General features: G+C 36.6%; 1 protein-coding gene across 6 annotated transcripts in view; it reads right to left on the bottom strand.

Annotated features, from left to right (window-relative positions):
- kiaa1109 (KIAA1109 ortholog) overlaps positions 1-16722 on the bottom strand; it is a 479529-nt gene that overhangs the window by 154524 nt on the left and 308283 nt on the right. For all 6 annotated transcript variants that reach the window (XM_069925175.1, XM_069925178.1, XM_069925177.1 and 3 more), the window contains 8 exons: positions 15637-15877; positions 11804-11949; positions 10275-10494; positions 9177-9335; positions 6719-6894; positions 6192-6367; positions 4789-5498; positions 2731-2976 (listed from right to left, as the gene is read on the bottom strand). In XM_069925175.1, coding sequence (XP_069781276.1) covers positions 2731-2976; positions 4789-5498; positions 6192-6367; positions 6719-6894; positions 9177-9335; positions 10275-10494; positions 11804-11949; positions 15637-15877 — 2074 coding nt within the window. The remainder of the gene's footprint in view (positions 1-2730; positions 2977-4788; positions 5499-6191; positions 6368-6718; positions 6895-9176; positions 9336-10274; positions 10495-11803; positions 11950-15636; positions 15878-16722) is intronic.

Raw genomic sequence — 16722 nt, 5'->3', positions numbered from 1 at the left:
TACATTTAATCGGACTGTTTAATCCTCGAACATTAAAAGTAGCAAACCTCAACTTCGACATATCTACTATTATTATTCAATACCAATAATATCTTTATATAAAAACTCAAATCAACGTATATAGGCCCTCCAATAAAAAAAAATCACAAATTAAAAACTAAGAAAAAAGTTAAAACAATTAAAAAAACTCTCCCCCCCCAAAAAAAAACTACCAAAAGGTAGTAATCCCCTAAACAAAAATTGGGTGTGGATCACCCACCAGTGGCTGATGACTAGTAAAGAACTTAATGCAAATCTCCCTCTCCCTGGCCAAACAATCAGTAACATCCAAGTATCATAATAACAAGAGAAAAAATAAAATAAGTAAATTCTTCTTTTCATCCAAAAGATTCCAATCTCGAAGATCCCATTTCGGTAGGAGGTGGACTCTTTCCATTCCCATTTTTCCCATTTCTGCCATTTCTTCTGTTTTCAGAGCTACCAAATTTTCCTTTAGGAGATAATGGTGGACTACATATTTGTCCTCTTATATCTGGCAATGAGTCAGCAAAAATCATTGCTTTACTATCAGTTTCAAAAAGCTGAAATTGATATTCTCCATAAAAGACATTCAACACTGCAGGGTAACGAAAAGTAGACTTATAACCTTTACCTCACAAAACTTCTTTAACTGGATTAAATCGATGTCGATGTTGAATGACATCTTGACTCAGATCAGGATAAAAATAGACTCTTCTATTCTGAATCAATAATGGGGTTTGTCGTTGTCTCGCGTTTTGTACTGCAAGTCGAAGTATTGCTTCTCTATCCAAATAACTCAGACATTGAATTATTACCGGTCTCGGGGGTTGATCAGCTGAGAGTATTCTTCTTAAAGCTCTATGGGCTCTTTCCAGTGCCAATCCCCCAGAGAAAAATTCTTGCCCTAATATTTGCGGAATCCAGTCTTTAAAGAAATGAAGAGGGTCTTGTCCTTCTTTCCCTTCTGGCAAACCAACAATTTTCACATTATTCCTTCTGCTTTGATTTTCCAAATAATCAGTTTTTCTTTCTAGCTCCTTCTCACAATCTCCTAATTCTATGACTGATTTTTCCACCTTCAACACCTTTTCTGTGTTAGATGTCACTTGTTGTTTACAGTCCAAAAAAGCAGTCTGAAATTTTTAAAATTCTTCATAGGATGCATCCACACGTGTCTTAACCATTTTTAATTCTGAACTTATACCAGCATTCATTTGAACCATTTCATTCATTAGAGATGTGAATGTAGGTTGAATAACTGCATTCAATTGCATACATTGTGAATCAGTAAATCTCAACTCTGCTCTCTCTGATGTAGTGGCAGAACAAGGTAACTGCAGCTCCTGCTGCAATTCAACAGAAGGCATTTAAAATTTTTTACTGCGGGTCTGGACTCCCAGCGACGGCACCTCGACTTCTTCAGGGGGTCGCCGCTGGTCTCCCCCTGCATCTTGTTGTTTTCTCATCCAATCCTTCATTTGGTGAGTAAAAGATTTTTTTTTCAGCCTCCACAGGCGATCTTTGGGATTTAGGCAATGAAGAAATTGAGCCTGGGGCTGTTTCAAATCGTCCAGGCCCCAGATCTTCAGCACTTCGAAAATTTATCTTCTTTTGAACTTGAGATTTAGTCTTCTTACCATTAGTGGCCATAATAATTCCTTAATACTTTAAACTAAAATTTAGAAAGTTTAAATTTGGAAACAAAGCATTAAAAAATGGGTATTTAAAAGTCTGGCCAGAGAGGTTGAGATTGCACGTCTAGACTCTAGGCCATCTTGCCACGCCCCCCGATTAAACTGTCTCAACAAATAATTAAGATCTAAAAATATGCCTTGGATATTGTTAAGTCTGAACAGTTTTACACTGTTGTAATTCCATGTGGTCAATAAAGGTATCTAAATAAATAAAGTATGTTTCCCATTTCCATGTAAATCTTGCAGAGTCTATCTATGATTGTTCCTTTTACCTTCCTGGACTTCAAATATAACAACGGGCTGGTTATTTTCCTTGATGAATAATGACAAATTCACTTTGCACTTCTAGAATGTTTAATTTTACTTCTGATTTCCAGCATTTTCATTCCTTTAGTATGTTTTCACAGTCTATTTGTGAACAATTTTCTTTTGATAAGAACTTACAAAGTATATTTAAAACTGATCAAAATTCTGTCGCAAAGTTATTGTAGGATCCAAAAGACATTTTTGGAACATAGACAGTTACATATACTGTATTTTGGGCAAAGGAGGAAAAACCCAACACCCAACCCCAACCAACCAATTTTCCCCTGCAACCGCTGCAACAGTGTCTGCCTGTCCCGCATCGGACTTGTCAGCCACAAACGAGCCTGCAGCTGACGTGGACTTTTTACCCCCTCCATAAATCTTCGTCCGCGAAGCCAAGCCAAAGAAGAAGATGATTTTGGGATTATACCTTAAGAATACATACTAAAAATGATGGGACAAATTTATAAATTTTAAAATAGATTAATAATGCTTTAACTACTGGTAATATTCAAATAATTTTCTTAGTTCTGAAAAAAATCTTTAAATATCAATTGTTTCTTTATTCATGGATGCTGCTGAACCTACTGAATATTATCAGCATTATTTATGTATCATATTTATTGAATCTGTGTTTGTCGTATGACTACAAAACATAAATACTGTTAAATTTAATCCTAGCCATTATTCACATATATGATGCCATTACCTTTCATTTTTTCTTTTACTGTAAAGCTTCCATGGATCTTTTTCAGCTCTGCTTCCATTGTTAAGCCTCCAATGTCTGCTTCTAGATGAGTACGATTCACCATACCAACTCCAAACACTATTAGTGTGACATGCTGGGGCTCAGAACTCACTAAGCTGCGCTTCCTTGACAGTTTATTTGGACTTGAGCACTCTTGTTCATTTTCAAAGATTACTCTGCAAGCAGGATCACCAGGGCTTTTACCACCTACGTAGAGAGATAAAATAACTTTTTCAGAAAGCATTACACTGTGCAATCACAAAGTATCTGATACCTTAATCACCTTGATGCCTTCTCTTGCTTACCTTTAGAGATAAAATAACTTATTTATAAAGTATTACATTTAGAAAGTATTACAAAAATATTACCTGGGTTTCAACATCTAGATTACAAAGGAAGATTGAGCAAATTAGGTTTTTATTCTTTGGAGCATAGAAGGTTGAGAGGGGATATGAAAGAGGTATTTAAGATTATTAGAGGAATAGAGAGAGTTGAGATTGAGATTGAAACAAGAGGTCATGATTTAAGAATTAAAAGTTTAGAATTAACATGAGGGGGAACTTTACACAGAGTGCTGGGTGTGTGGAATGAGCTTCTGGAAGAAGTGTGGCAGCAGGGTCAATTTTATCATTTAAGGAAAAATTGGTTAGGTATACGGGAGGGGAATGGAGGGATATGAGCAGGGTGTAGCTAGGCAGGACTAGAGGACAGTACTTAGTTCGGTGGGGACTAGAAGGGCCAAAATGGCCTGTTTCCGCACTGTAATTGTTATGTGGTTATATATGTCATAACACCCAATGTCAACCTATTGGATCCCCAAGGTACAAATTTCTTCTACTCTAAACCTGTCTTTCAGACCATCCTTGAAATTTCTTGAAACAATGTCTGACCACCCATCCTGATAATTCCTAATGGATCAGTACCTATTTTTTGCTGAAGTATCTCTGAAGTGCTTTGAAATTTTTTTCCCACATGTGGTTTTTTTTTTAAATGAAAATTAAGTAAGAATGTATGACAAAATAGGTTTTAAATTTGATAAACATAAAAGGGAGAAAGTATCAAAATCAATTTATTTCATCCAAAATGTTTATATTTAATAATAAATTAATAAATAACTGTGATCTATTCTCTTGTCATTTATTCCCCTTTTAATCCTCGCAATAGGACCATCAAGATTGTTGTTAAGTTTTATACCTTTGCACCCATAAAATAGCATTCTTATTGTCAGTGAAGACTGTGAAAAAAAGACAGTACATTAAATCACCAGGAGATACTCATTAGTTTAATGACATATCCTTAATCCAAAGTCTGTGAAAATTAAATTCAAGCCAAAATAATGAAATTAATGTGAACCATGCTTACAGCTTTGGAAGTTAAAGCATCAGTCCAATCAGTGACAAATTGAAAAGGTGGAATAAGCTGTGGTAGATCTCTATTTCATATCCACAAGCAAGCTTTATGTTCAATCTTACAATTCAGGTAGCATCATTACTCGCGTTAATAACAGTGATGGCAACTTTATTAAATAATTATGAAAACTGCCTTGCAGTTCAAATGGGGTAATTCCATGTATTTTAAGTTTTCTATACAACATCCTTCCCTCATTATAAAAGATTTTAAATATGAAAACCAGGAAAATATGCAGAGGAAGGTCCAAGGTGGAATATGATTAAGATCTTAGAGTTATGCTATAAATTAAAATAATTTGAGTAAATTTATACATGGGTGAAATATTGCAACTAAGTGTATGCATTCATAAAGGAACGAACTGAATTACAAGTTCATTCTTCATATGATACATGGACACAAGATTTGAAAAAAGGTGGTTTATTGCATGGATTAAATTTAATAAACAGAATATTCTCTAATGTTGATTTAAATTTTAATCTAACAGCAATGGATGTGGCAACAGTAATTATATATGACCACATGGCAATGGAATTGAAATGGTATTTGAGGGCAAGACTGATTTTCAAGACTAGATTTAAATGAAACAAGAAGATCACAATTTGATCCTACCTGTGGAGTCCAATATACCAGGAGAAGATTTCTCGAGGATGCCAGTTGGATCAGAGATTAACGAGTAGAAGTTCAGTAGTTTGTACATATTCTGCCAACACTCTGCAGAAGGCTCACTTTGTTCAGACACAGTGATTGAATCAGAGTCATCCATATGAATAGTTACATGATCTATTACATCCTTGGATCCCTTCCTCGAAACCTTTGAGGTTCTTCTTTGTGTTGGACCAGATGAATTTTTATTTCTTGTTTCTCTTTTATTGTTCTCATTTCCAAGCCTTTTGTTTGCTTTCATGCTATTTCCTCTGCCACCTCCATTAAGGCTCCCTCGTGAACTGCGACTGAAGTCTGATGAACGGAAATCCCGATGTTTTCGCGTTTTGAATGTTGGTGTGGGGGATACAGATCCAGCTGTGTATCTGCTAAGTTTAATGTCTGTTTGAGTGGCCTTTATGTCATCTACCATTGTGCTAAACTGATGAATGAGACGGACTAATGCCATGTCTACATGCTGGCTGATAGTCTGACAGGAGATGGTGAAGTTAACATGAAAGGTATTCTGGTGATGTCTGTTAAGTTCATGAAAAGAAAGAGTGTTTGTTGAGTTTTGGTTGCAAGTTGGTCTGTCCATCACAACGGCATTGATACAAAAGGTGTTAAACATCAAGGCTGCTTTGAAGTCAAGAGGTGGAAGATTTATCATGCCCTGTCTGAAAACCACAAAAGATGAAACATAGAAAATCTGTACTCAGGTGGAAGTTTGTTTAAATACAAAAGTGTGATAACTTTTATAATGGCTATAGTTAATCTCAAAATTAAATTCTTAGAATTCATTAATGCAAGCCAAAGATGATATCAGAAACCAAGGAGAATCGACCTTGTGTGCACAAGACAAAAGTGAAGCCACATGGTGATTTGAGGATCCAAATTTGCCAAGATTTGGGTAAGTAGAACAATTTGGGTGACAATGTAGACTCCAGAGGCATGAAGACAAGCATCTTCACCAGATGCAATGCAGTAATTCAAGATCGTAGCTTACTGCCACCTTACCAAGGGCAATTAATGCTAATTATTGTACTGAAGTTTACATTCCTGAAACAAAACAGAATTAGGCTGTGATTCAAAAGGAGTCTGAATTACAACTAGGAATGAAGCTCTGAACATAATTGCTGTGTGTTTATTGAAATTGGCCAACAACAAACATCACAAATGATGAATTACGAGGCACCAATCAACATTTTAAGATCGATGAGAAGAGTTTTAATAAGACTTGAGCTCCAATAAGCAGCTATAAGCAATTGAAGTATTGTGAGAGGTGTGATGAAATAATCATCACGTTTTTCACTAATTCAATGTTCTTTCTATGTCTTGTAGGAATAAAAATTGCACTTGAAATTAAATACCTTCTTTTTCTCTTAATCTTCCTTTCTTTAGATGTATCAGAGTCAACAATATCTGCTCTGAGACAGTCCAGGCTTCCAGAGAATGATAAATGTTTCCCAAAATACATCCCATAACTTAAAGGTACAACATCCTGTGATTGTATTCCAGTGTTGCTCAGTAGAGGCTTAAAAACAACCTGAAAATAATTCAAGATGCATAATATTTTTGGCTCAATAAATAATTTTAAATACATAATTTTACTTTAATCTTTCTGAAAGTGCAATACAATAAGTGTAATAATTACAAGTTTTAAGTCTAAGGTGACTATACAAACTCAAATAAAAATAATCTCTAAATGTAAAAGATAAAACAGGTGTACTAAAATTCTATTTCTGATAAATGGTGCATGCTAATCACAGAATAATAAGAAAACAAATGATCAGGACATTTAACGAAAGAAAAAAATGTGCTCTCACGCATGGAAAAATAAGAAGTACTTGCACATTAAATGTGCTTATTAGCTAAAACTGCAGGATTCTCTCATTACCTGTGCATCAGCCAGCTGAACAGCAGGAGGGCCTTGGTTACCTTCCTCAATTCCAACAATTTCATCCTGACTGGTGCTGTTCTGTGATTGTGTGCCATCCAGAGTATTCTGATCACTGGACAGCATGGTATTAAAGTCAGATGCAGATTGTATTGTAGGAAGGTTATATATCAAACCTGTGCAAAATAATAAAACATAGTTAAAGGAAAGCTCAATATTTTACAAGCACACAGAAATTTTAGTAATTTGACAAACATACATTATTCTAATCCAGTTAATACCAGCATGCATAACTGTTTCAAATGTCAATACTTGGTTTCTAATCAGAAATTGATTTAATGGCTGCAGGCAATAGGTATACTGTCTGGTAATTTCTAACTTACCTACAAAGTCATCTAGAATCCCACTACATTACTAAGATCCTCAAAGACCACAGCAGCCCTTCTGTCCATCCAGAGTATTGCTTCTGTTCAGCACAACCACAACTCACAATTCAGAGCTGACCTGAGTTGGTACATGCCACTGAATGGTGAAAGACATACCCATGTCTGTAAGATGCAAGTGTTGGAGTTTCTTTGAATCCCTGTCCTTCCAATTTTCAGCCTCCATGTAAGCATGAACTCACTCCCAATCTCCAGTCTCCTCTCAGTGCCCCCAACATTCTATTATTTAGACTCCTGTAATCTTTTATACCTCCTGCTTAACCCTAAACCTTTCCTTTGGATCTAGTAAAACTACAATGAAATTTGAGGTTTGGCCATTACCCATTTGTAAACTGTACCCAGAAAATTATGGAAGAAACAACACACTCCTGACAGCACTTAGCAAAAAAACCTCTTCATCTTGATTTTAGTATTCACACTGAATTAGCAAAATGGCAAGCAAATTGGCTCTCTATAGGAAATATCCAATTTCTATTTATTTGTTCAATTCTTAAGCTGGGAATCCAATAATAAAAGCATTGATAGGACTAGCAGTGATATGTTCACACAGGATATAGGAGATAGTGCTAAATTAACAGAGATAAATATGAGATAGCTTCAGATATATCACTAAATTAAAAAGAAAAAAATAAATGGGCTAAGAAAAGCAAAAACAACCAGGGATTCAAATGAATAAATCATTTAATGGCACAAGTTTAATCAGCAAGGCAAATGCTACTGAAGCACTGGGATTTATTACTGTGTGCACAGAATTCAAAATTAGTGAAGCAAGATGAATTTATTTTGGGACCTTTAAAGGCCACACTTTGAAAACAGTAATCATGTTGCATGTCAAATAACTTTCTGGAAAGGGCAAATATTTTCCAACCTTTGAATTATCTGCTTACATTAAATGAGAATATTTAACCAGAACATGTGGAAAGTCTGCAGACACTGTGATTATGGTCAAAACACACTGAATTGTTGGAGGAACTCAGCCGGTCTTTCAGCATCCCAAGGAGACAAAGATATATTGCTGTCGTTTCAGGCCTGAGCCCTTCTTCAAGGAATAAGTAGAATGAGCAAAAAAAAAGGAAATCTCAAACTACAGGCAGTCCTGGCTGGGGAAGAAATCCAGACCAACAAAAGGGGTTAATTGGATAGGATAAGGGAGAGGTGAGAATTGAGTTGTCTATGCAAAAGGAGACAGGGAAAAGGGAGGGAGACAGAGCTGGGGAAGGCAACAGGGAAAGAAGTGAGGGAGGGGAACAAGGTTAATGAAAGCTAGAGAAGTCAATATTAATGCCATCCGGTTAAAGGGTGCCTAGTCAGAACATGCATTCAGTTTTGCAAAGCATGATGAAGTTATGCTACCTCACCTTGGGTAAGAAATTGATTAAATTGTGAATTTTAATTCAGTGGTTTTAACTTGAATGAAGAAAGAACAATTCCCTTGCTAATCTTATCAGACCTCTTCATGCCTCTTGCTTGGTGTAACATCGAATCTTTGGAACTCCATGAATTTGAGATGAAAGTTCTACCTCAAAGGCAACAAAATAAAGGATTTGGGACATGTTTGTGGATGGAACAATACTCGCAGGAGTGCAGTAAAGCTAACAACTGAGAGAAGACCAGGCTAACCCAGCCAAAAAGGTCCACTAACAACTTCCTACTCTTTTGTCCAACATTAATGTATATGTAACCTTGGTATTGTTAATTACTAATTCAACAATACTCATATGAAATATCATGCAATGAAGCTACTGTAAAAAGATTTGTGACAAGTCACTGACTAATTTGCTCTGGAAGGCAAAAAATGTTATGCCATGCTCAGTTAATGAAATGACTCCATTATTCAATCCTTGTTCATTAATTCTCAATAGCAATCCTCTTCAAACGACAGGTCTCCTTGAGCATTTAATTATTTTCAACTAATTTAGTAACCAATTTCAACAGAAGGGAATAGAATGTCATTCATCTCAATGAACATCTGCACAGTTTCTTCATATTTCCTCTATATACTTCTTTCGATTTACCTGCTGGAAGAGTGTTTTGGCCAGGTCTGGTCACTGGTGATTCTTGAGTTATGCTTCCTCTGTTACTCACAGCATTTGACATCCAATTGTAAAAACTGACTGATGACGGTTCAGACAGAAGTGGATGTTCAGATATCATCTCTGTAGCAACAGCATTTCCTGTATTTGTAAAATTGAACAACCTTCATGGTCACAATTAACATTCTACAGCTGGATACATTATGAAAATACATGTCAGAAGTTGTTCACCAGATGGATTCCAGAGATGAAGGGGTTAGCCTATTAGGAAAGATTGAGTCACTTAGGAATTCAGAAGAATGAGAGGGGATATTATAGAAATATACAAAATTATGAAAGGGATAGATAAGAAAGAAGCAGGAAAGATGTTTCCACTGGTAGGTGAGGCTTAAATGAGGGGTCATGGCCTCAGGATTTGTGTGGAAGTGTGGAGAGGGATAGAGCTAGGATGAAGATAAAAAGGAATTGTGTTTCAGAGTAATGAATCTATGGAATTTTCTGCCAAGGAAGCAATAGAAACTATTTTATTAAATATATTTAAGACAGTCTGATATACTTTTGCATAGTAGGAGAATTAAAGTTGATGGGGAAAAGGTCAGTAGGTGGAGCAGTGTCCACAGTCAGATCAGCCCTGATCTTATTGAATGGTGGAGCAGACTTGACAGGTCAAATGGTCTACTCCCATTCTTACTTCATATTCTTGTGCAAAAATGATACTTATTTTAAAAATAGCATTATCATAAAAGGTAAACTGAATATCCCATTTTTATGCCTTCCCATTTTGTTGGCTCAAAAGAATAAGACTTGTATTTAATCATGTGAACTATACCCATTTTTAAAAAAACCTCTTCAATTCTGACAAATGGTAATAATAAGGACCAAAATTGGCTCTGTCAGTTCCAACAACTTCAATTTTCATAAATGTCTCATTTTTATAAAATGAAAATTTTTATAAAATATAAAACAATAACAAAGCATGCATGAACAAGGCAAGAAAAAATCCAAGCATTCAGACTGCACATAATGTAGAAGGAAAGTCAGACCTTGAAGTGGATCTACATTAACAGAAGTAAAATATACCTTGACGTGTAAGTGAGCTGCTTTTAATAACTGTTGTATTGCGTTGGGGAGTTCCTTCAAGAAGATTGTGAAGACTTGGAAAACTCCCTGTCAGATAGCTCAGTAGACTTTCCTTTCTAGGGCTTTCTCTTGTTGGTAGTCCTGCACGGCTAATGTGGGCTGGAGAGTCTGCTACTGTATCTCCACTGGTATAGCTGAGAGACTGGTAAGGGTGAACGCCCTTTGGGATAAATACAGACAAAGTTGAAATATTTGAAGTTTTACCATTTTCAAATGAAATATACTCTTCATAATAGAAGCAATGATTATGCTGATTACACAGTACACAAAAGTTCAACAAAGGGCTCAAGCCTGAAACATCAACTGCCTTTTACTTCCTATGGATGCTGTGTGGTCTGAGTTTCTTTAGCAGTTTTATGTACTGCACTGGGCCCAAGCATCTGCAGATCTTCTTTGTTATGTATATGCTCATGGTTGCCTTTTGGAAACAAAATGGGATAGATTTTCCATTGGAGAAATTATAACAGTCTGTGCAGGACTACCAGTGTTATCTCACCAACTCAGGGCATGTGTGAGTCAAGAGCATGCATGTATTAACTCAGAAATCAGGTGCTCTCTGACAGTTTTTCACTGATGCTTCTGAAACTACATCACCTTCAGCAAGGGAATGCAATCTTTAGCAATTTCCTGGTGCTGCACAGAAAAATTTTCTTAAAAGGAATCTCTAGCAACTCCACTCATTCATAAAATAAGAGTTAGATGATTTTAGATAGCTGCCTCAGTCTTTTACAACTGCTTTACATCCACTCTACTTGTCTCCTCCAAACATATCAGGATTTATATTTGAAAGATTTTGTTCTGTGTGGGCCTCATTTAAAGATGATCAAGAAAAAAATCAATTCATTCAACAGAGAATGCAATTAACATACATGTGGACATGAAGTGTAGGCTAATTCTTGGCTACTAAGACATTCTGAACTACAATAATTATTTATTTAGACATTAGACTATAATGAATGATATGCTCTTTGCATTTACATGAACACAAAATATAAGAACTGCAAAACAACAGGATATAGCATGTCGGGTGATACTTTTGATACTTCATCGAATTAATTTTTAATTAGCCAAACAAAAACTCAACTAAAATTTGAACAAAACGCCTATCACTTGGTGGTTATGCCTGAGGAACATCAATGTGGTGTGAAACACAATAGAAACCCAGGATTTATGGTTTAAAAAAAAACTTCCAAAAAACAATATTTACAAGACTACATTCTAAAAGCTAAGTTCAGATGTGATCATTATAAAAAATGAAAAACACACTGCAAAGAAGTTTTGAATATTTGTTGGAAGGTTCTGAGATTTAATTTTGCAGTTAGCTAATCTCTCCAAAACCACTCGATTAACTTAATTAAATTGAAAATGAATTGAAATAAAAATAAAAATAAAACATCAGTTTTAATAAATAAAAATATAAGGAATATGTATCTTGTGAAATCATGAATATTTTAAAACTTTTTACCTACTTTTATTTTCAGATTAGATTCATGTGCATGGGCATTTGTTTTGGATAACTTTCTCATGATGTCAGAACCAGTGACTGGTCCAGAGGTTGTTCCACCTCCTGGTGGACGGCTACTCTCCAGCAGCATGGTGTGTTCACTAACTGTAGCTGCAAGAAAGAACAGCAGATTTAGAAAAATTCTCATTTTGGCAGCTGGACCTAGTCATAAAGTCGTGCCTCTCAGGAACAGTAAGGCCAACCTTTTTGTCCATTTGCAAAAATCCTATTTCAGAATCAGAATTTATTGTCACTAACATGTCACAAAATTTGTTTTGTGGCAGCATTATCGTGCAAATATTGCTATAAAATATTTTAAAATAAATAAAATTAGTGCAAAAATAAGTGAAAGTGAGGTCATGTCTGTGGTTCATTAACCATTCAGAAATCTGATGGCAGAGGGGAAGAAGCTGTTCGTGTGCCGCTCAGTGTTTATCCTCAGGCTCCTGTACCTCCTCGATGGTAGCAGTGAGCAGAGGCATGGCCTAAGTGCTGAGAGTCATTGAGGATAAAGGGCACTTTCTTCAGATACTGCCTCCTAAAGATGTCCTCCATGGAGTGGAGACCGATGGCTGTGATGACGCTGGCCGAGTTGTCGTTTTCTTGTCCTGTGCATTGACGCTGCCATACCAGACAGTGATGCAACCAGTGAGAATGCTCTCCACGGTACACCTGCAGAAATTTGCAAGTTGTTGACATACCAAATCACCTCAAAGTCCTTACGAAGTATAGCTATTGGCAAGCCTTCTTCATGATTGCATTGACATGGAGGCCCCAGAACAGATCCTGAGAGATGTTGATATGCAGAAACTTGAAGCTCTTAATCCTTTCCACTGCTGGCCTCTTGATAAGGACTGATTTGTGATCTCCTAATTTCCCCTTCCTGAAGCCTACAATCAGCTCCATCGTTTTGTTAATGTTGAGTGCAAGGTTGTTGTTGTGACCCCACTCAACTAGTTGATCTATTTCACTCCTGTATGTTTCATCATTGCCATCTGTGATTCTATCAACGATCATGGTATCATTAACAAATTTCTAGACAGCATTTGAAATGTGCCTAGTCACAGAGTCATGGGAGTAAAGTCAGTGGAGCAGTGCATCCTTGATTATCACTCAGGAGATGTTGTTTCTAATTCATACTAACTGTGGAAGTCAATTATCTTTGTGTCCCTTGCCTCCAAGTGCCTCCTAAACATTGTGTTTTTATCTCAATCCACCACCACCTCAGGCAACTAGTTTCACAGTCTGGTCCAAAATGGGTTCTGGTCGAAAATGTTGAGCATTCTTTTTTTCCCTCCACAGATGCTGCTCAACCAGCTGAGTTTCTCTTGCAGGACGTTTTATGCTCCAGATTATAACATCTCTAGTTCCAGATATCAACCACTTTCACAAAAAACAAGACCAGTCTATCCAACCTCTCCCCACTGAATTGAAGTTCTCTAATCCAGGTAAATCCCGCCCCCTCCCTCCACAACATTCTCACTGCACAACCACATTCTTCCTATGGTGTGACCATCAAAATTTCACATAATCCATCAAGTATTGCCTAATTCGTGCTTTGAAAAGAACCAGTTATGTCCCAAGTTTTATATTCTCTTCCCCAACTCATACATATACTTAAACCCTAAGCTCCATCTGTTCATCAACATTTGTTTCCACCGTATCATTTATTCTGTATGGCTTCCCAAAATGTATCACTACACACTTCTCTGAATTAAGTTCTATCTGCTTACATTCTGCCCAGCGAACATGACTGGGGTGGGATGTGTCATTTAAGAAGGGATACACGAGAAAGTATAGATGCTAGTATATGGAGAAATAAACAATCTGTGGAGGAACTCAATAGGTTGAGCAGCAAATGTGGGAGAAAAAGAATGGCTTACATTTCTATTGAAAACTTCAAGTTTGTTGATACCAGAAAAAATGTTTTTTTTTTGTAAATTTTAATTGCAAGTATATATAGATGTTTTCCATGCAAACTTCATCTAAACTCAAATGAAGAGCAGGATAATTATACAAATATAATATACAAAGGAGATAAAAGAAAGAAAACTGGAAGGATGAGAAACATTGACAATGAACGCCTAATTTGGAAAACAATGAATATTTTAAAATAAGCAGTAATAATTCTGATGTGATCAAAAAATAATCCTGATATTGAGTTTCCAGGATTGATAAGGCCTCAAAAACAATTCAAATAAAATTATAAATTCAAATAGCTATAATGAGTCCCAAGCAATTTAAACACATAAGCCATTATCAACTTGTTGCTTGGTAGTAATCTGGACTGAAGCCAAACTATTACTGAGCTTTATCTTTTCACATGCATGACTGAAAAATGTCACTTCCTAATTATTTTATGTTCAAAATAAAGCAAATTTAATACATACCCTTAGAAGTGTTTCAGAATATCAATTTAACCCAGAAAAAAAGGTTACATGGTGGACAGCATTTCTACTACATGTGAACAATCTGTTAACCAAACTGTGCACTGGCTGCCATGAAATCACACAATCAGCTCTTTAATTCCACCATGTCAGTGTTGGACCATCAAATATCAATCTACATAAACCTCATTTTCCAGGACTTGACCAATAGCTTTCAATGACATGTACTCATCTAAGTACTTCATATTTTTCATAAAATAATCTACAATTACAATTTCCTTGACATATCAAGGAAAAGTCTAGAATGCAAGAATACTGCAAGTGGTTTAAGCATTCTACCAATAATCAGAATAAATAACGTTTTTTAAAGTTAGTAATAGAATTCAATTTAAAGTGGCTTTAAGCTGTAATGTGCTTTGTTAGCAGAGAGGGAGTGGACTTTTAAATAAGGCCAACTTCAAAGTGTTGTAATGACATGAAAAAATTATGGTCTGCAGAAATCACTTCTTGTTGAACATCCCATGAACTAGCACTTTGACTCCAAACACCTAATCTTATGTTGGTCCAAAGATGTTCATTACTGCACTATTTTAATTAAAATTTAACTATTTGATAATGATTTACAAATTGAATACAAAAAATAGTCTGGAAAAACAACCAACTGAAAAACCACACAAAGATTAGCATATACAGAGCCGTTGTCATACCCACACTCCTGTTCGGCTCTGAATCATGGGTCCTCCACCGGCATCACCTACGGCTCCTAGAACGCTTCCACCAGCGTTGTCTCCGCTCCATCCTCAACATTCATTGGAGCGATTTCATCCCTAACATCGAAGTACTCGAGATGGCAGAGGCCGAAAGCATTGAATCCACGCTGCTGAAGATCCAACTGTGCTGGGTGGGTCACGTCTCCAGAATGGAGGACCATCGCCTTCCCAAGATCATGTTATATGGCGAGCTCTCCACTGGCCACCGTGATAGAGGTGCACCAAAGAAGAGGTACAAGGACTGCCTAAAGAAATCTCTTGGTGCCTGCCACATTGACCACAGCCAATGGGCTGATATCGCCTCAAACCGTGCATCTTGGCGCCTCACATTTCGGCGGGCAGCAACCTCCTTTGAAGAAGACCGCAGAGCCCACCTCACTAACAAAAGACAAAAGGAGGAAAAACCCAAAACCCAACCCCAACCAACCAATTTTCCCTTGCAACCGCTGCAACTGTGTCTGCCTGTCCCGCATCGGACTTGTCAGCCACAAACGAGCCTGCAGCTGACGTGGACTTTTACCCCCTCCATAAATCTTCGTCCGCGAAGCCAAGCCAAAGAACATAAGCTCTGTTTAAAATAATCATAAAGCTTCAACAAAATAGTTTGTTGTGTTTACACAGAAGATAATGCATTTGGTTACCTGCATCAAATTCAAATTCTGCTCCATCAGCACTTGTATCACTTTGTATAGCGCCTCCATTGTCTAAGCCGCCTGCATGATGGTGAACCTGTGCCATTGGTTGTGGTTTTGGTAGTTGTGCTGGCCGAAGCAACAGACTAACTCCTTTGAAAGCTGGAGTGACAACTATGAACTTCATCCACTGCCGAGCTAATGCCACCAATCCCTTCTTTAGAGTGACAAGCGCAGGAAGACCATTATTCTGCAAGAAATAAAGTACAATGATTGGCATAAGAAATCCGCTTCTTTTTACTGGTTTAACTATTGATATCAAGGTCTTAGATAGGGTGCAGAAAAGATTTTCCAGAGTGATACTAGGTATGAGGGAATAGTTATAGGCAGAAAAATGTTATATTTCCATAATAGGGGCAACATGGTTAGCATTGCAGTGAGTGGAACACTAATGCAGCGCCAGCAATCTGGGTTTGAATCCAGTGCTGTGTGTAAGGAATTTTTACATTCTCCCCATGTATGCATGGGGTTTCTCCAGGTGCTCCAGTGTCCTCGCACCTTTTAAAAATGTATGGGGTTGTAGGTTAATTGGGAAGCATGGTCTCAGGGGCCAAAAAGGTCTATTACTATGCTTCATGTCTAAATTTAAATTACAGAAAAAATGGCCAAGAGAAAATGGAAGAATTGAAAATTAAACATTACAAAGAAGAGAAATAACTAAAATGAATTTTTAAAAAATCAAAAAATTGCTGAGAGAGATGAAGATTTTATTAAAGCAATAAATTATTATAATATGGAAGATACCATCTAAAAGAACAGTGGAAGTAATTTATAATAATAATTGATGGGAAATTGTTATCTGGGAAAACAGGCAGCCCCATATTAAAACAAATAATTTCCATTTGGAAAAAAAATTAACCAATATTTAGGAATCAAAATGGGGCTGTCCCCAAAAATAGCCCTGACTCTAAATAGATTAATACCATTGATGGTGGGTAACAAGATCCAAGACACCTGATGTCAGTTGCATAAGAGAGGGGCTGGCTAATGTAATTTGAACAACTTAGGAACAAGTATGATTTATCAAATAAGATG

Source organism: Narcine bancroftii, chromosome 3 (assembly GCF_036971445.1).
Source record: "Narcine bancroftii isolate sNarBan1 chromosome 3, sNarBan1.hap1, whole genome shotgun sequence".
Classification (NCBI taxonomy): Eukaryota; Metazoa; Chordata; class Chondrichthyes; order Torpediniformes; family Narcinidae; genus Narcine; species Narcine bancroftii.
The sequence above is the reverse complement of the archived record's forward strand: the minus strand, read 5'-3'. Positions and strand labels throughout refer to the sequence as shown.